This window comes from Bos indicus x Bos taurus, chromosome 8 (assembly GCF_003369695.1).
Source record: "Bos indicus x Bos taurus breed Angus x Brahman F1 hybrid chromosome 8, Bos_hybrid_MaternalHap_v2.0, whole genome shotgun sequence".
Taxonomy (NCBI): Eukaryota; Metazoa; Chordata; class Mammalia; order Artiodactyla; family Bovidae; genus Bos; species Bos indicus x Bos taurus.
In genome coordinates this window covers 95,539,077-95,559,642 of record NC_040083.1, presented here as the reverse complement: position 1 = coordinate 95,559,642, position 20,566 = coordinate 95,539,077, and the positions used below count along the sequence as shown (strand labels likewise).

General features: G+C 35.7%; 1 protein-coding gene across 1 annotated transcript in view; it reads right to left on the bottom strand.

Annotated features, from left to right (window-relative positions):
• The window catches only part of TMEM38B (transmembrane protein 38B), a 61,278-nt gene continuing 40,712 nt past the window's right edge, over nucleotides 1–20,566 (bottom strand). Inside the window, exon 6 of the mRNA XM_027550442.1 lies at nucleotides 1–2,002. Within this exon, the coding sequence (XP_027406243.1) occupies nucleotides 1,787–2,002 (216 nt within the window). The 3' untranslated portion in view covers nucleotides 1–1,786. The remainder of the gene's footprint in view (nucleotides 2,003–20,566) is intronic.

Below are 20,566 nucleotides of genomic sequence, written 5' to 3'. Positions count from 1 at the left end.
TCCATTGGTACTAAATAATTTATTGCAATAAGTTTATCTTTAACACAAGTGTAAAATAAGATTCCTGACATTTCAATTAGTTAAACCCAAACTTCAAAACTAAGCCAGTAATTAGCAACATTTTAATTCTGAAAAGTTTTTAACTATAAAAGTATCAAATATAATATAGAACCCTTAAATATTTAATGACTTTTGTCAGAATATTAAAAAATTAACTTCTGATCATTCCAAAGCTATCAAAGGTCCTCCCCCCTCACAGAAAAACTTTCTTAGCAAGTAAAAGTATAGTACCTGCTGGTGTTTATATTATTTTTTTTAATTTTAAAAACCAAGACTTTCAAACTGAATATGATTTGAATATTTTTATGTCATCCAAAAATGTCTGATACATACTAACTCTATGCAGGCTCATGGTCTTAGCAGAAGAAATCATGTCAGTCACAGAGTTTTTAAAATTATACCTGGAATTTTAAACTATAAAATAAAGAAGGTTTAACATTATTTAATGACTTTTCTACTTATTATTGTATTATTGTAATTATTTTTGCCAATAAGGTACAAAATGTAAAGTCATCATTCTTTACTCAAGTAGACTACTACCATACAAGATTTTAGTTTGTTTCTTCTTAATTAGCTGGTTGCTGTCAAATGCCCCAGGACAATTCTCATTAGAGCTGTAACTAGTTTTAATGTCAAATAAGATTAGTAATATATGTACATGTACATTAAAACATAACAAACATATGTAACACTAGTAAGAGACATTCAACTAGAAAACTGACAAGTACTCATAAGAAAGGAAACATAAAGGTAATTTTTTTTAATTTAAATAATCCTTAAGAATATACGACACCCATGGCAGATTCATGTACGCCCGTGGCAGATTCATGTTGATGTGTGGCAGAACCAATACAATATTGTAAAGTAAAAAAAAAAAAATTTTTAATAAAAAAAAATTAACAAACAAACAAACAAAAGAATATATGAAATGCTCTGAAGAATTTCTCCCACAGGTAAAACAAATGTGTTTTAAGGAGAGAGAAAAATATAAGCTCCTCAAAACTTACAAAGCAAAACATGGACTTAGTAACTTATTAAAAATTATGCCCCTGATTTTCTTTTGAGAAAAAAGAAATAGTACAAACAAGGGCATGAAACACAGTTAAAAATTAAGACTAATATTCTATTCTCACTGAAAAATGCTAGGAGAAAACAATTAAATTTCAGATATTTCCATTTAATGTGGGAAAAAAATACAATGTTCATTTCTGAGATATAAGCTAGTAATTTATTTTCATTCATAATATAAAGTGATTTGGGTAAAGTTTATTCTTCCCAGTACTCAAAATTAAACAAGAACTTTTTTTCATATCTAGGAATTATAATGGTAATGTGAAATAAAAGTTTAATTTTGCTGAACTAAAATTTATGAAATAGCTAAACAATAAGAATTTAATTTTTGTTATTTTGCAATGACAATAGGTTTACTTTTTCTAACATTTTTTAAAAATCCAGCCTTCTTTTATCCATATAAAACTTTTAAAAATCACAATAGAATCTTTTATATATAACTTAGAAAAACAATTTCACATGATATACTAATAACACTCAGGAAATTACAATCCAGAAAGGGACAGTCTCCCTGAAACAGAAAGAAGTTCTTTCTTTTTGTCACCTCCAATCCTTATAATCTTTATTTACATCATTTACAAGAAATATTTATCACAATCTGACAGGTAGATAAGAAAAAGAAAATTTTTTGCTTTCTCAAGCTCATCAAGTGAATTTACTCAGTCTTCTTACTATGTTTCTTTTTAACTTTATCTGAAGCATTAGCTACAGGTTTTGAGGTAGATGAACCAGTACCATTGAAAGACGATTTTGTTTCACTTTTCTTTTCACATGGTGAAAACTGCTGCTGCCAGCCAAACAGCATCCGACTCAATGTATCTTCAAAACAAGCAAAAGGCACAAGAGCAGTCTTTGTAATCATCATGGTTATCTGAAAAAAAAAGTTCAATTTTGAATTTAAATACAAATGTTTTCTGTTTCCCAAAACTGAGAGGAGAAAGTGAAAAGAGGAAAAGAGTCAAAACACATTTTTTTATTGAAGTATAACTGACATATAACAATATACTAGTTTCAGGAATACAACACAATGGTTCAATATTTGTATACAAAGTGAAATCACCACCACAGTAAGTCTAGTTAACATTCATCATGCACAGTTACATATACAATTTTTTTATGTGATGAGAACTTTTAAGAGCTACTCTTAATGACTTTCAAATATTACAACAGTTGCCATGCTATACATTACATACTTGATGACTTATTTATAACTGAAAGTTTGGACCTTTTGACTCCCTTTAACCTATTTCACCAAGCCTCACCACCCCTACCCGCCCCCCCGCCCCCCGCCTTTTGGCAACAACTAATCTGTTCTCTGTATCTATGAGCTTGGATTGTTTTAAATTTTAGATTCCACTTATAAATGAAATCATAGTGTATTTGTCTTTGTCTCATTTTTTCAGCTGGCATAATGCCCACTTATGACATTAGCTGTGGGCTTGCCATATATAACCTCTATTATGTTGAGGTACATTCCCTCTATACCCAGTTTTTTATTGTAAGTGGACGTTGAATTCTGTCAAATGCTTTTACTGCCTCTATTGAGATAATTATATGATTTTTATCCTTCATTTTGTTAATGTGATATATCGATTCATTTGCAGATGAAGAACCATTCTTGCATCCCTGGAATTAATCCCACTTGATCACAGTGTATAATTTCTTTAATGTATTGTTGAACCTCGTCTGCTAATATTTTGTTGGTTTCTGCATCTATGCTCATCAGGGATATTGCCCTGCAATTTTCTTTTCTTGCGGCATCCTTGTCTGATTTTAGTTTCAGGGTAATGTTGACCTTGTAAAATGAGTTTGGACGCATACCATCATTTTTTTATTTTTGGAAGAGTTTGAGAAGGATTGGTATTAACTCTTTTAATGTCTGGTAGAATCCGCCAGCAAAACTCTCTGGTCCTGGACTTTTGTTGGGAGATTCCTGATTTCTGATACAATCTCCTTACTAGTAATTGGTCTGTTCAGATTTTCTTTTTCTTTGTGATTCAGTCTTGGTAGGTTATATGTTTCTAGAAATATATCCATTTCTTCTAGCTTGTCCACTTTGTTGGCATATAAGTGCACACAGTAGTTTTTTACAATCCCTTGTATTTTTGTGGTATCAGTTGTAATGTCCTCTTTTGTTTCTAACCGAGTCCATTTGAGTTCTCTCTTTTTCTTTCTTGGTGAGTCTAACTACAAGTTTGTTCATCTTGTTTATCTTTTCAAAGAACCATCTCTTACTCTGATCTCTTCTGTTGTCCTCTTAGCTTGTATTTCATTTATTTCCACTCTATGTTACGTCCCTGCTTCCATTACCTTTGGGCTTCATTTGTTCTTCTTCTTCTACTTCCTTTAGGTATAAAGTTAGGTTGTTTGAGATTTTTCTCATTTCTTGAGGCAGGCATTTATCACTATGAACTTGCCTCTTAAAACTGCTTTTGCTATATCCCGTAAGATTTGTATGTTGTATTTCTACTTTTGCTTCAAGGTACTTTTTAAAAAATTTTCTTCACTGATTTCTTCATTGACTCACTGGTTCTTCTATAGTATTATGTTTAATTCCCACTTCTGTGATGTTTCCAGTTTTTTTCTTGTAAATGATTTCTAGTTTCATACTATTCTGGTAGAAAAAGATTCTTGATATGATTTTCATCTTTTTAAATTAACTTGTTTTATGATCTAACATATGAACCCTGGATAATATACCATGTGTGCATGAAAATAAAATGTATTCTGTTGCTTTTGGATGGAATGTCCTATCTAAACTGTAGTTAAGTCTATCTGAGGCAATGTTAAGTCCTTTGAGGCAATGTTTCCTTCTTGATTTTCTGTCTAGTAATCTATCCATTATGGTAAGTGAAGAGACTTTGATAAGTCCCTTACTATCACTGTTTTGCTGTCTGTTTCTCTTTACAAAGTGTCAGTTGCTCAGTTCTGTCCGACTACAACCCCATGGACTGAAGTCCACCAGGCTCCTCTGTCCATGGAATTCTCCAGGCAAGAATACTTGAGTGGATAGCTATTTTTTTCTCCAGGGAATGTTCCTGACTCAGGGATTGAGCCCAGGTCTCCCATATTGCAGGTGGATTCTTCACTGTCTGAGCCACCAGGGAAGCCCCCTATTTATCTTTAGGTCTGTTATTATTTGCTTTATATATTTATGTAGATACATAAATATCTGCAGCCAATGGACATAAATTTGAGTAAACTCTGGGAGATAGTGAAGGAGAGGCAAGTCTGGCATGCTGCAGTCCATAGGGTCTCAAAAGAATCGGACAGACTTAGTGACTGAACAATAACAAAACATTTGCAAATGTTATATATCCTGTTAGACTGACCCCTTTATCATTACTTACTACCCTTCTTTCTAGTCTTTTTTTTTTAAGTCTATTTTATCTGATATAAGCAGAGCTACCCCAACTTTCTTTGGGCTTTCCTTTGCAGAAAATATATTTTTCCATCCCTTCCCTTTCAGTCTGTTTCTCTCCTTACATCTGAAGTGAATCTCTTGCAGGCAGCACAGAAATGGGACTTACTTTTTTTTTTTATCCCTTCGGTCACTTCATGTATTCTAAATAGTGAATTTAGAGTAAATAATAAGTATGTGAATGCTAAGGCTTCAGTTGTGTCCTACTCTTTGCAACCCTACTTATTGTCATTTACTTAATTGTCTTCTGGCTGTTTTGTAGTTCCTCTCTGGTATTTTCATTCCTTGCTCTCTTCTCTTATGGCTTGATGACTTTCTTTAGAATGCTTAGATTACTTTCTCATCATCTTTTGTGTATTTATTATGAGACTTTCATACAGCAACTTACATAAATAACAGTCTACTTTAAGTTGACAACTTAAATGCATTTTAAAGCTTTATACTTTTACCCTTCCCCTCAATGTTTTTTATGTTTTTGATATTATATTTTACATCTTTTTATCTTGTATGTATTCACTCATTGTTGTAGTTATGGTTCTACTACTTTTATTTTTTAAGATTCATACTAGCTTTATAAGTGATTAAGCTACTACCTTTCCTATATATTTATTATTCTTTACCAGTGAGATTCATATTTTCATGTTTTGTGGTTACTAATTAGCATCCTTTTCTTTCAGCTTAAAGAAGTCCCTTTAACACTTCTTGTAAGGCCAATGTAGTGGTGATGTACTCCTTTAACTTTTGCTTGTCTGGAAAAATTCTTTAACTCTCCTCTAATTTTTAATGTAACTCTGCCAGGTAGAGTAATCTAGACTGGAATTTTTTTCCCCTCAGTAATTTGAATATATCATGCTACTCCCTTCTGGCCTGAAAAGTTTCTGCTGGAAAAATCTGCTCATAGCCTTCTGGGGGTTTATTTATACATAACACATTGTTTTTCTCTTGCTGCTTTTAAGAATCTTTTTGCCTTAAACTGTTGACATTTTAATTATAACGTTCACTTCCCTGGTGGTCCACTGGAAGTGGTGGTCCACTGCAGAAGCTGCCTGCAAATCCAGGGTACACGGGTTTCAATCCTTGGTCCAGGAAGATCCCACACGCAAGCTGCACATGCCACGGAACAACTAAGCCCATGTGTCACAAAATACTGAAGCCAGCGTGCTCTAGGGCCTATGCTCCACAACAAGAGAAGCCATCTCAATGAGAAGCCCACACACTGCAATCAAGAGTAGCCCCCACTCGCCACAACTAGAGAAAGCCTGCACACAGCAATGAAGACCCAGTGCAACCATAAATCAATTAATATTTTTAAAAAGAATAATTATAATATGTCTTGGTGTAGGTCTCTTTGGGGTCCTCTTGTGTAGAATGCTCTCGGCTTCCTGGATCTGCATGTCTGTTTCCTTCCCCAAATTAGGGAAGTTTTCAGGCATTATTTCTTCAAATAATTCTTCTGCCCCTTCCTCTCTCCTATCTCCTTCTGGGAGCCCTGTTACGTGAATGTTAGTCCTGAGATTGCTCCATAAATTCCCTAAGTTATCTTCACTTTCTTTTGTTCTCCTTCCTTTTTGCAGCTCTCAATGGGTGAGGTCTACTGCCTGGTGGTTAAGTTCACTGATCCTTTTTGCTTCCATCTAGTCTGCTGTTGTACCCCTCTAGTAAATGTCTTAGTTCAGTTATGATAGTCTTCAGCTCTGTGACTCTAGTACTTTCTTGAATTCCCTATTTTCTATACTGAAGTTCTGTGTTCAAAATGCATTCTTAATTTAATCTTCAGGAGAAGCAAATTAAGCTAGATTCTAGGGAAAAAAAATCTGTTCTCTATAACTTTACGCTTAACTAATGGAAAAAAACACAACTCCTTAATAATAAAAGATACCACATTGTGAGTGCCAAATGAGCAGCATAAACAACAACAACAAAAATACATTTAGTAACAAAAGGAAATAAGAAGACAAAATAATATACACCAAATGACCAATAACAGCTATTACTACTATGCACTTAACACGTGCTAGAGCTGTGTGATAATGTGTTTGTATTACTTTATTCTCTTTAAATGTAATCCAAAAACTAATCTATCATTACTCTCATCATAAAGATGTAGAACTCAGGTTCTGACATGTTAAGTAACTTGTTCAAAGTCACAGAGCTAATAAGTGGTAAAGTAGTTTGGAACACTCAGATTTTGACTTCAGTCACTAAATATACTGTAGTCTACCACTATCTGAAGTCACAGTCTTCCAGTAAAGTATAGATAGTGCCAGTAGGAGGGAATGTACTAAGTCTTTAGCCATCCAAAATTTCCCATATATAAATTGAGATAGCGGGAGGAAGAATGGAGAGAGGTACAAACCTATTATCTGGCAAAATATACAATGTTCAGAGATATTTAGATTTGCTCAAGAAATTATCCTGGTACCAAAATGAATCTGGGAGAACTTTACGATTCAGAAAGGCTCCCAAAAGTCTATGAATTTTCAAGAGTCAATTCCTCCAGCAGATCGCAGATAATGAATCAAACTAGGTATTTCTAGAAATTAAATATTCACAAGAGGTACCTACATAATCAGCTTTCTTAAGGACAATGGAATCAAGAGTAAATTCCTAGTATCTGCAATATACTTTAGGTAGTAGGGAGCTGGAGACAAAGTAGGTGTCCATTACAGAAGAATGTATAAGTAAAATAAACACTGTGTAATTGTTAAAAGTAATAAATAATAAAGTCATATGGAAAAATTCTTGAGATATATTGTTAGACGAAAATGCGACAAAGAACAAAAGCTCTAAAATACTATCATTGATATTAATTTTTAAAAAACGCACACACACATAGCATTGTGAATGTACTAAATGCCACTGATTGTACAATTTTAAATAACTGAATTTGCTATGCCACTTTGACCTCAATAAAAATGAACACTTTTACTCATGTACATAAACTCCAGACCAACCATGACTAAATAGCTTATATCAGACTAGTATCCCAACAGAATCAATATAAAAGACATAAATACATAAAACAACTGTTAAAAGGCACTGGAGTACAACCAATACAGGTATAACCTGGTGGGATTATGATCCCTAAAAGAAAGGAAGTTGAACAAAGTGAACTTCACATTTATCTTGGCATTTTCTTTTAAGGAGAGAACAACAGCTGGGAGGCCAAAGAGCTGAGCAGCCTGCTGCTTGATACTAGGAAGACAGATTGGAGTTCAAAGTCAGGCAAGATGGAGCTGCCCAGGAGTACAACTCAGGCTTAAACTGAGACCCCCAAAAGGATCACATTCTAGAAAGGCAAATACGAACTACAATAGCAAGCACTAACAAAGCCTAAAACCAACAGGCTTTGTGCATTAAACTTGACTGCGAAAGGAATGTTGAGTGTAATCCCTGACCTCAAAGATCTTACAGACTAGTCAGACAGATAAGTAAATCAGTAATAATACAACAGCAATGGAGTAAGTGCAATAATAGACACTTGCCCAGAAATGTTAAGAAATGGATTTGGAGTCATTATGACACAAGTAAAAGGTAAAGGCATAAATATGAATGTGATCACCTAGAGAGAATATAGAATGAGAAGACTCCAAATACAATGTTAACATCCGAGTTTATGTCATTACTGGTTAAGATCCAGAAGAATTTCTTTAGATAAAATTATTCTTTAGAATAAACAGTTACAATGACATGTACTACGATAATTATTCTGGTCATAGCTTGACTTCATGGACTGTCAGGAAAATGCAAAAGAGTTCAGATTAAACAAGGGTCCACTGTCTGGAAAACAGCAATGTATTTTTATAAAATCCAGAAAAAAAGAGTGTCAGGAACTAAAGTAATTCCTGAGAATGTGAACTATAGTTAAGTATTTTTCAAAGTCAAGTTTTAATAGAATTTCCACTCCCAGTAGACTCATCACTCAGCTGAGGAATACTGTTGACATCAGAAATTACTGCTGAGATAGACTTATGAGGTTCATGGACAGATTTCTGTGAATTCAGCCTCTTCTTAGGGCTTGATTCAGCAAGGTGACACAAATGTAATGGTGACAAATGAAATGAACCCTTATTCTTCTACAAATAAAACATAAAACTCTCCCTACTCAGCAAGTTATTAAAAGAAACAGCATATTACCTAAATTAAACAGCATTTGACTCACAGTCTCTAACTTAAAAAGGGAAGGAAACCAAAGAGTCTAAAAACTTTAAAGATACTCTGATATTTAAACATATTCTAAAATATAACTTAATTCCAGTAAAGAAATTGTTTGAAGCTCTTCCACATTCTTTATATCTAATATTGTATCATTTCAAAATATGCCCAGAAAAATGTGATTTAAAATATAAGTTCTTCAAAGGCACAAATAGGACTCATATACTTTTACATCCTCTATAGTGCATAGCAATAAGAATAGAGTACAATGAACAAACACAATTTCTAATCACATGAATAATTCAAAGACTATTACAATACATCTGTATAAGCAAAATTTGCAAATTTAATCTTTCTCTTCACCCAGAACATACTTTTCCTGTCTCTATCTGCCCAAATTCAAACATCCTTTGCAGTGTAACTGTAAGGTGTCTATTCCATTAAACGTTCTCCAGCACCCTCTAATGAAAATAATGTTGCCCTGTAAGAAGCTTCTAGAATATGGTACATTCAACCAGGTTTTCTGTCACTCTATACTTCTTTGGTGATATCATTCACTCAGACACTAATAATTACTAACCTGAACGACTGTCAAATCTTCAGATCCTCATTTTTATAAATCTCTTCAGTAAGCTGGGCAAGCAAATTGTTCACCTAGTAGTATAGACTTAGATAAATAAGTGACTATGCCAAAGCTTTTGACTGTGTGGATCACAATAAACTGTGGAAAATTCTGAAAGAGATGGGAATACCAGACCACCTTGACCTGCCTCTTGAGAAACCTATATGCAGGTCAGGAAGCAACAGTTAGAACTGGACATGGAACAACAGACTGGTTCCAAATAGGAAAAGGAGTACATCAAGGCTGTATATTGTCACCCTGCTTATTTAACTTATATGCAGAGTACATCATGAGAAACACTGGGCTGGAAGAAGCACAAGCTGGAATCAAGATTGCTGGGAGAAATATCAATAACCTCAGATATGCAGATGACACCACCCTTATGGCAGAAAGTGAAGAGGAACTAAAGAGCCTCTTGATGAAAGTGAAAGAGGAGAGTGAAAAAGTTGGCTTAATGCTCAACATACAGAAAACGAAGATCATGGCATTTGGTCCCATCACTTCATGGCAAATAGATGGGGAAACAGTGCAAACAGTGTCAGACTTAATTTTTGGGGGCTCCAAAATCACTGCAGATGGTGACTGCAGCCATGAAATAAAAAGATGCTTACTCCTTGGAAGGAAAGTTATGACCAACCTAGACAGCATATTAAAAAACAGAGACATTACTTTGCCAACAAAGGTCCATCTAGTCAAGGCTATGGTTTTTCCAGCGGTCGTGTATGGATGTGAGAGTTGGACTGTGAAGAAAGCTGAGCACCGAAGAATTGGTGCTTTTGAACTGTGGTGTTGGAGAAGACTCTTGAGAGTCCCTTGGTCTGCAAGGAGATCTAACCAGTCCATCCTAAAGGATATCAGTCCTGGGTGTTCATTGGAAGGACTGATGTTGAAGCTGAAACTCCAATACTTCAGCCACCTCATGCAAAGAGTTGACTCACTGGAAAAGACCCTGATGCTGGGAGGGATTAGGGGCAGGAGGAGGAGACAACAGAGGATGAGATGGCTGGATGGCATCACCGACTCGATGGACATGAGTTTGGGTGAACTCTGTGAGTTGGTGATGGACAGGGAGGCCTGGTGTGCTGCGATTCATGGGGTCGCAGAGAGTTGGACACGACTGAGTGACTGAACTGAACTGAATTAAATACAGAGAGACCTATGAAAGAACATTTTGGCCATTTATCAGTCAGTCAACAAATATATATTAAAAATCTACTATAGGCACCAGACACAATGCTAGGGATACAGTTATGAATAAAACAAACTTGGTCCCTATTCTCATGAAGTTTAAAAGCATAGTGCTTTGTATTTCTTTTTAGACAATAACATCTTGAAGAAACAGTCTCTGTCTTAGTCAAAGTTTATGTGTCCATTTGTATCCCCCAAAAAGCTTAATACCATTGTCCCTCATTCATGTATTCAACAATACATGATATTGTATTCAACAATATACTATCTCAATAGTAAGTAATAAAGTGTTAGTCACACAGCCATGTCCGATTCTTTGTGACTCCATGGACTGCAGCGCACCAGTCTTCCCTCTCCATGGAATTCTCCAGGCAAGAATACTGGAGTGGGTTTCCATTTCCTCCTCCAGGGCTCTGACTGACCTGAAGACACCTCTCAAAAGTATTCAGCATAACTGACCATCCCTTTAATACCATCTCCTGGTTTTTAGCAGCTTCTTCCCAGTTTCTCACTCTGGATCTTCCTTCTCTAAATATTAGAAAATCTCAGGACTCTGTCCTTTCTCCTGTCTCTAGCTTTTGTCCCTGTGTAATGTAACTACCTCCCTAAGATAATCTATAAACCAAATACAATCTTAGTAAAAATACCAACAAATTCCATTACGGAGTTAGAGAAACTACCATTAAAAGTTCGTATCAATATGCCAAAAAAGCTGGGGAAAAAATTGAAAATAAACATGCCAGAATATCCAGAAAAGACTGAAAAAGTGCCCAGTTCTCTTTGTATATAGGATATGTAGAGATGATACCACCCTTATGGCAGAAAACAAAGAAGAACTAAAGAGCCTCTTGATGAAAGTGAAAGAGCAGAGTGAAAAAGTTGGCTTAAAACTCAACATTCAGAAAACTAAGATCATGGCATTTCGTCCCATCACTTCATGGCAAATTGATGGGGAAACAGAGGAAACAGTGACAGATTTCATTTTGGGGAGCTCCAAGATCCCTGCAGATGGTGGTTGCAGCCATGAAATTAAAAGATGCTTACTCCTTGGAAGGAAAGTTATGACCAACCTAGATAGCATATTAAAAAGCAGAGACATTACTTTGCCAACAAAGGTCCGTCTAGTCAAGGCTATTGTTTTTCCAGTGCTCATGTATGGATGTGAGAGTTGGACTACAAAGAAAGTTGAGCGCAGAAGAATTGATGCTTTTGAACTATAGTGTTGGAGAAGACTCTTGAGAGTCCCTTGGACTGCAAGGAGATCCAACCAGTCCATCCTAAAGGAGATCAGTCCTCGGTGTTCATTGGAAGGACTGATGTTGAAGCTGAAACTCCAATACTTTGGCCACCTGATGCGAAGAGCTGACTCATTTGAAAAGACCCTGATGCTGGGAAAGACTGAGGGCAGGAGGAGAAGGGGACGACAGAGGATGAGATGGCTGGATGGCATCACTGACTCAATGGACATGGGGTTTGGGTAGACTCCGGCAGTTGGTAATGGACAGGGAGGCCCGGTGGGCTGCTGTAATAATATATGAATATATATATATATAAATCACTCTGTTGTACATGTAAAAAATGACAACACTGTAAGTCAATTATATGTCAATAAAATTTTAAAAAGCAGAAAACAAGGAAGCAAAGGCCAAATTTTTCAAACAAACTGATGAAACTAATAAACCTCTAGTTAGACCAATTTGAAACGAGAGATAAAGATACAGATGATCAATACCAGAAATGAAACTGAAGACATCACTATAGATACATAAAGGATAACAAAGAACTACTATTAACAATTTCATGTTAATAAAATCAAAAGTTTAAATGGCACTTAAGAAATGAGTGAAAAATATAACTTACCAAAATGAACACAAATTAAACAGATAATGTGAACTGTCCTATATCAAATGCCTAAAATAATGCCAAATCTACCTAAACTCTTTCAGAGAGTAAAGAATTGAACATTTCTCAACCTATTTAATAAGCTTAGTCTTACGATGATACAAAACCATACAGATTACAAAGAAAATATACTTCATGAACACAATGGAAAAAAATATACTTGAAAAATATTAACAAATTGAATCTGGCAATGCACAAAAAAGATACATCATGACAAAGTGGGGTTTATGACAGAAATGAAAGGTTTATACAACATTTAAAAAAATAAATTAGTATAATCCACTCTATTAACAGAACCAAACAAAAATTCTGGAGCCGAAGAACACACTAAATGAGACAGAAGAATGCGTTAGAAAGCACTGGAAATAGAGCAAATCATGAGGAAGAGAGCATTAGTGAGCTTGAAGATAAAAATCTAGAAATGATAGAAGCAGAAGATGAAAGAGACTCAAGATATTTTAAAAATAGGAAAATTCTATGAGAGAGATCTGACTCTTAGCAAGGGCAACATTAGGGTAATCGGTAATCCAGAAAGAAAAGAGAGGAAGAAGGGAGCAACTTACCTTTTTTAAAAAAAATTAATAGCTGAGAACTTCCAAAAGTTGGAGAAAGAAGTGGATATTTAAATCCATGAAAAAATACCCAACTACCTCAGTGCAAAAAGACCTTCTCAAAGACATATTATATTAAAATTGTCAAAAGTCAAAGAAATAATTTTTTTAAAAAGAATAGTAACCTACAAAGGAACCCTCATTAGGCTATCAGTAGATTTCTCAGCAGAAACTATAGGCCAGGAGGAAGTAAAATGACATTCTCAAAATACTGTAAGGTAAAAACTGTCAGCCAAGAATACTCTATCCAGCAAAGTTATCATTTGGTTTTGTTTGTTCCCAGACAAAAACTTGGAGAGTTTAACACTAGAGCTGCTTTATAAGAAATTTAAGAAATAAATAGGTAAAAGCACACAATATTTTCAGTAAGGTAACAAACAGAATCAGAAAATTGCGACTCAATACCAAAATACTTTTTTAAAATTTAATATAGCATTGGGGTTAAAGGGCAGAGGGAGAAGAAAAATAACTACAGCTATTACAATATGGTAACAAAGTCACAACATAAAATGGAAATCTGAGATGACAAAAACAAAAAAGGAAAAGAAAAAAGAATAGAACTTATATAAGTAAATGAAAATAAAATGCTATCCATGGAAAGGATTATTTATGATGTGGTATTATCTATGATTTCATGTGAAACACAAAACATAAATCTAGACATGAAACAGAGAAACATGAAACAGAGAAAAAGAAGAAACTGAGAAGAACATCATAGAAAACCACCACACAAAACGGTAGACAGAAACACAAGGAAAAGAAACAATGGAGATACAGAGCAATCAAAAAACAAAAGATAAAATAGTAGTACAAGTCCTCATCTATCCACAATCACACTAAACATAAATGAATTTACCAATCAAAAGACAAAGTAGCTGGATGAATTAAACAAGACCCAACTATATGTGCTCTAGAAGACTTACCTCAACTGTAAAGACAAACATAAGTTTCAAGTGAAGGGATGAAAGATGATACTTCAGAAACAGCAGCCAAAAGAAAAACAAGTGTAGTCATACTCATATCAGACAAAACAGACTTCAAGTCAAAAAATTTAACAAGAGACACAGATGGACAGTATTTGATGATAAAGATGACAACGCATCAAGAGGACATTAACAGTTATTAATATTATATATGCACCTAACATAGGAACACCAAAATATATAAACCCATTAACAGACCTAAAGGGAGAAACACCCTTATGGCAGAAAGTGAAGAGGAAATAAAAAGCCTCTTGATGAAAGTGAAAGGGTAGAGTGAAAAAGTTGGCTTAAAACTCAACATTCAGAAAACGAAGATCATGGCATCTGGTCCCATCACTTCATGGGAAATAAATGGGGAAACAGTGGAAACAGTGTCAGACTTTATTTTTGGGGCTCCAAAATCACTGCAGATGGTGACTGCAGCCATGAAATTAAAAGATGCTTACTCCTTGGAAGAAAAGTTATGACCAACCTAGATAGCATGTTGAAAAGCAGAGACATTACTTTGCCAACAAAGGTCCATCTAGTCAAGGCTGTGGTTTTTCCAGTGGTCACTGGATGTGAGAGTTGGACTATGAGGAAGGCTGAGTGCCAAAGAATTGATGCTTTTGAACTGTGGTGTTGGAGAAGACTCTTGAGAGTCCATTGGACTGCAAGGAGATCCAACCAGTCTATTCTGAAGGTGATCAGCCCTGGGATTTCTTTGGAAGGAATGATGCTAAAGCTGAAACTCCAGTACTTTGGCCACCTCATGTGAAAAGTTGACTCATTGGAAAAGACTCTCATTCTGGGAGGGACTGGGGGCAGGAGGAGAAGGGGACGACAGGATGAGATGGCTGGATGGCATCACTGACTCAATAGATGTGAGTCTGAAGTGAACTCCGGGAGTTGGTGATGGACAGCGAGGCCTGGCGTGCTGCGATTCATGGGGTCGCAAAGAGTCAGATACAACTGAGCGACTGAACTGAACTGAATTGAACTGAACTGAAAGGGAGAAATTGATAACAACACAATAATAGTAGGGGACTCTAATACACCACTTACATCACTGGATAGATCATCTAGACACAAAGTCAATAAGGAAACAGCAGCCTTAAATGAAACATTAAATCAGATAGATTTGATAGATTTGCATAGAGCAGTCCATCCAAACACAGCAAAATACATATTCTTCTCAACTGCACACAGAATTTTCTCAAGGATAGACCATATGTTGGGACACAAGTCTCAGTAAATTTAAGAAGGCTGAAATCAGATCAAGAATCTTTTTCAACCATAATGGTATAAAACTAGAAATAAACTACCAGAAGAAAATGGATAGAGTCACAAATATGTGGAGACTACACAACATGTTACTTAACAACTATGGGTCAATGAAGAAATCAAAGGAGAAATCAAAAACTACCTGAAGATAAATGAAAATAAATACGCAATACACCAAAATCTATGGGATGATACAAAAGTGGTACAAAGAATGAAGTTTATAGCACTAAAGGCCTACTGCAAGGAACAAGAAAAATCTCAGATATACAATCTAACCTTGCACCAAAAGAAAGTTGAAGAACATGAAGTAGAAAGAAGGAAATAATAAAAATCAGAATGGAAACAAAACAGACACTCAAAAGACAATGGAAAATATCAAACTAAGAGCTGTTTCTTTGAAAAGATAGACAAAGCTGACAAAGCAGGATGGAAAAATGAGTAATGGAAATCAACTGTATGGTGACAGATGGAAAATATTTTTTTTTAATTAAAAAAAAATTTTTTTTGCTATACTGCACAGCTGGTGAGCTCTTAGTTCCCCACCAGGGATTGAACTCAGGCCCCAGCAGTGGAAGCACAGAGTCCTAACCACTGAATCACCAGGGAATTCCCTAAAGTAAACTTTTGATGGTAAGCATACAGCTGTAGTCTCTGCACTAGTAGAACTACAATGTACACGCGAAACTTGTGTGTTATAAACCAACATTACCTCAATTAAAGATAAATTTTTTAAAAAGTTAAACATAAACTTTCCATATGACCCAATAATTCTATTATCTATCCAAGAGAAATGAAAACATATCTCCACACAAAGTAAACATATTCATAGCAGCTTTATTCATAACAACCTTAGTCAAATAATCAAAAGTTGGAAATAACCCAAAACCCATTAATAGATAATACAGTTCAGTTCAGTCACTCAGTTGTGTCTGACTCTTTGCGACCCCATGAACTGCAGCATGCCAGGTATCCCTGTCCATCACCAACTCTTGGAGTTTACTCAAACTCAGGTCCACTGAGTCGATGATGCCATCCAACCATTTCACCCTCTGTCATCCCCTTCTCCTCCCACCTTCCATCTTTCCCAGCATCAGGGTCTTTTCAAATGAGTCAGTTCTTTGCATCAGGCGACCAAAATATTGGAGTTTCAGCTTCAGCATCAGTCCTTCCAATGAACATTCAGGACTGATTTCCTTTAGGATGGACAGGATGGATCTCCTTGCTGTCCAAGGGACTCTCAACAGTCTTCTCCAACACCACAGTTCAAAAGCATCAATTCTTTGGAGCTCAGCTTTCTTCATAGTCCAACTCTCACATTCATATATGACTACTGGAAAAACCACAGCTTTGACTATACGCACCTTTGTTGGCAAAGTAATGTCTCTGCTTTTTAATATGCTATTTAGGTTGGTCATAACTTTTCTTCCAAGGAGTGTCTTTTAATTTTATGGCTACAGTCACCATCTGCAATGATTTTGAAGCCCCCCAAAATAAAATCTGTCATTGTTTCCACTGTTTCCCCATCTATTTGCCATGAAGTGATGGGACCAGATGCCCTGATCTTAGTTTTCTGAATGTTGAGTTTAAAGGCAACTTTTTACTCTCCTTAGATAAACAAACTATGGAATATAATGCTACTTAGCAATAAAAAGGAATATGCAACAACATGGGTAAATCTCAAAAACCTTCTGCTGAGCAAAAGAAGCCAGACACCAAAGATGCATACTGTATTATTTCATCATGGGTGGTGGTTGGGATTTACTTGAGTAGAGCATAAGCAACTTATCCAAGTAATGGAAACATTCCATATCTTGGTTGTAGTGGTATACAAATTTACTATAACTCTAGAATGAGTGTATTTTATTATGCAAATTCAGTTCAGTTCAGTCGCTCAGTCGTGTCCAACTCTTTGCAACCCCATGAATCACAGCATGCCAGGCCTCCCTGTCCATCACCAACTCCCGGAGTTCACCCAAACTCATGTCCATTGAGTCGGTGATGCCATCCAGCCATCTCATCCTGTCGTCCCCTTCTCCTCCTGCCCCCAATCCCTCCCAGCATCAGAGTCTTTTCCAATGAGTCAACTCTTCTCATGAGGTGGCCAAAGTACTGGAGTTTCAGCTTCAGCATCATTCCTTCCAAAGAATACCCAGGACTGATCTCCTTCAGGATGGACTGGTTGGATCTCCTTGCAGTCCAAGGGACTCTCAAGAGTCTTCTCCAACACCACAGTTCAAAAGCATCAGTTCTTCGGTGCTCAGCTTTCTTCATAGTCCAACTCTCACATCCATACATGACCACAGGAAAAACCATAGCCTTGACTAGACGGACCTTTGTTGGCAAAGTAACGTTTCTGCTTTTGAATATGCTATCTAGGTTGGTCATAACTTTCCTTCCAAGGAGTAAGCGTCTTTTAATTTCATGGCTGCAGTCACCATCTGCAGTGATTGTGGAGCCCCCAAAAATAAAGTCTGACATTGTTTCCACTGTTTCCCCATCTATTTCCCATGAAGTGATGGGACCAGATGCCATGATCTTCGTTTTCTGAATGTTGAGCTTTAAGCCAACTTTTTCACTCTCCACTTTCACTTTCATCAAGAGGCTTTTGAGTTCCTCTTCACTTTCTGCCATAAGGGTGGTGTCATCTGCATATCGGAGGTTATTGATAGTTCTCCCAGCAATCTTGATTCCAGCTTGTGCTTCTTCCAGCCCAGCGTTTCTCATGACGTACTCTGCATATAAGTTAAATAAGCAGGGTGACGATATACAGCCTTGACGTACTCCTTTTCCTACAGTAAAGTTGATTTTTTTTTTTTATTTTTAAAGGAGCTCATTCCTAAGTTTTTTGTAAATTATTCTTTGCTAAAACATTTTTTAAGAGATCCTGATAGAGCTGGGCTCTGTACTGTATACCTTGAAAGACTCAAATAGGTTACAACCAGAAATGGAATTACTAATTTACAAGATACATAAATCTCCAACTTCATCAGATATTGCTAAACTGCTCTCCCAAGTTGTTTTTGTTTCAACTCTAAATCCCTTTAAAGTAGTTCATACTCTATGTCTTTACTTCCTCTTATTCACCTAGTCTATTAAAAATAGTTTTCTATTCTCTAACAGTCCATTGAAACTACTTTTACCAGGGTTATCAAATACCTCTTAATTTCAAAATTCAACAGCCTTTTCAGTTTTAATCATTCTTGACCACTCCAGTCTCCTTTTCTTTTATTTCACAATTACACTATTTCACATAATGTCTTACACTGAGGAACCAAAAGATATTTCATACTTCTGAAACTTTTCTCAAGTTGTCTCTGGTGGGAGAAAGTAAACTTGGCCAAAATAACCAAGTGAAATGACAGTCACTTAGTCATGTCCAACTCTTTGCATCCCCACAGATATATAGTCCATGGAATTCTCCAGACTAGAATACTGGAGTAGGTAGCCTTTCCCTTCTCCAGGGGATGTTCCCAACCCACAGATCAAACCCAGGTCTCCTGCATTGCAGGCGGATTCTTTACCAGCTGAGCCACAACAGAAGCCCAAGAATACTGGAGTGGGTATCCTATCCCTTCTCCAGCAGATCTTCCTGATCCAGGAATTGAACTGGGGTCTCCTGCACTGCAGGATTCTTTACCAACTGAGCTATCAGGGAATCCCAATAGCCAAATATATCCCAATATACAAATATCCCAATAGCCAAAACAACAACCAAAGACAAGCCAAATATGTCATTTTTTATCTTAAAAATGTATGTGAATTTTGGATTCTATTCTGTAATATATTCATATTCAACTTTAAAGCATTTAAAATAAATTAACATTGAGACTAATCAATGATACATAATGCATCGTATTTATAATATGACTGTACATAATGTCAAAATATATCCCCTGGGTTATGTATAATTCTAGCCTGAGAAACATAAATGACTTACTCAAAATTGTGAAGCCTAGATTTTAACATGTCTAATTCCAAAGCCCATGTGCCTTCCCCATACCAAGAGTCTCAGTTGGCACAAGTTTCTTTCCTCTGAGACTTGAGTTTTAACAATCACAAAGGACTTGAAAGTGGGAAAAGTAAAATAAGTCCTCCTTGAAAGAAACTGGGACCCCCCCCACGAGGACAGAACATTCAGAGAATGTTCAACTTGCTTGGGCTATGGAAGAAAGGAAAGGAGGAAAAAAGACAGGAGGGAGGAAAAAAACGGAAGAAAAAAAACAAGAGGAGAAGAAAAGATAAATTAAACATACTTCCCTCTGAAAAAAAGAAAATTAATAGATGAGACAAGGAAAATGTAACTATATATCTGAAACATAACGAACAAGTATATATGTAGATAAAGGTAGACTCCCTATGCCTTCAAAATAAAGAATACATTTACTTTTCACACATACAAATAATAATTACAAAATCTCATCAATAACAATAAAAATGAAGTCTCAACAAATATCAAACAATAACATACAGTTATATAATAACCACATATACTGTCCACAATGCAGTTCTAAAAAAAATCATTTTCTAAAAAGATTTTTTTGGGGAGGACTTCCCCACTGGTCCAAGGCTTAAGACTTCACTTACATGAAATATTAGAATAGACAAATTTATAGGTATAAAGTAGATCACTGGTTGCCTACAGTTAAGTGGAATGTGAAAAAACATGAAGGGAATGCTAATGGGTATGAGGTTTATTTTGGGGTGATAAAAACACTCTAATATCGACTGTGGTAACAGCAGCACATCTCTGTGCTAAAAACCACTGAACTGAACACTTTAAATGGATGAATTGTATAGTGTGTAAAATGTACTTCAGTAAAGCTATTACCAAAAAAAAAAAAAAAGCATCTCAAAATTTAATGACTGGAAGAAGAGGGCACATATGAAGAGATTTTGCCTTAGACATCTGAAGTACCACCACCACAGATGACCTCTACTGCAGAGAATACTGGAAAAAAAAAAATGATCTCTACAGTGATTTGATTCTTTCTAAGATATAAATTTAAATAACATATTCTGTTTTCCTTCTAAGCATCTCATAGGTATGGTTTTAGCCAGAAGTATCTATGCTGACAGAGTTATCTATAAGATTTCTCTAGGCTTAAATAATACTTTAAAAATCAACTGTAGCTGCTGAATAACCAACAAATCACAGAAGAAATCAAAAAAGAAATCAAAATATACATAGAAACGAATGAAAATGAAAACACAACAACCCAAAACCTGCAGGACACTGTAAAAGCAGTCCTAAGGGGAAAGTTCATAGCAATACAGTCATACCTCAAGAAAC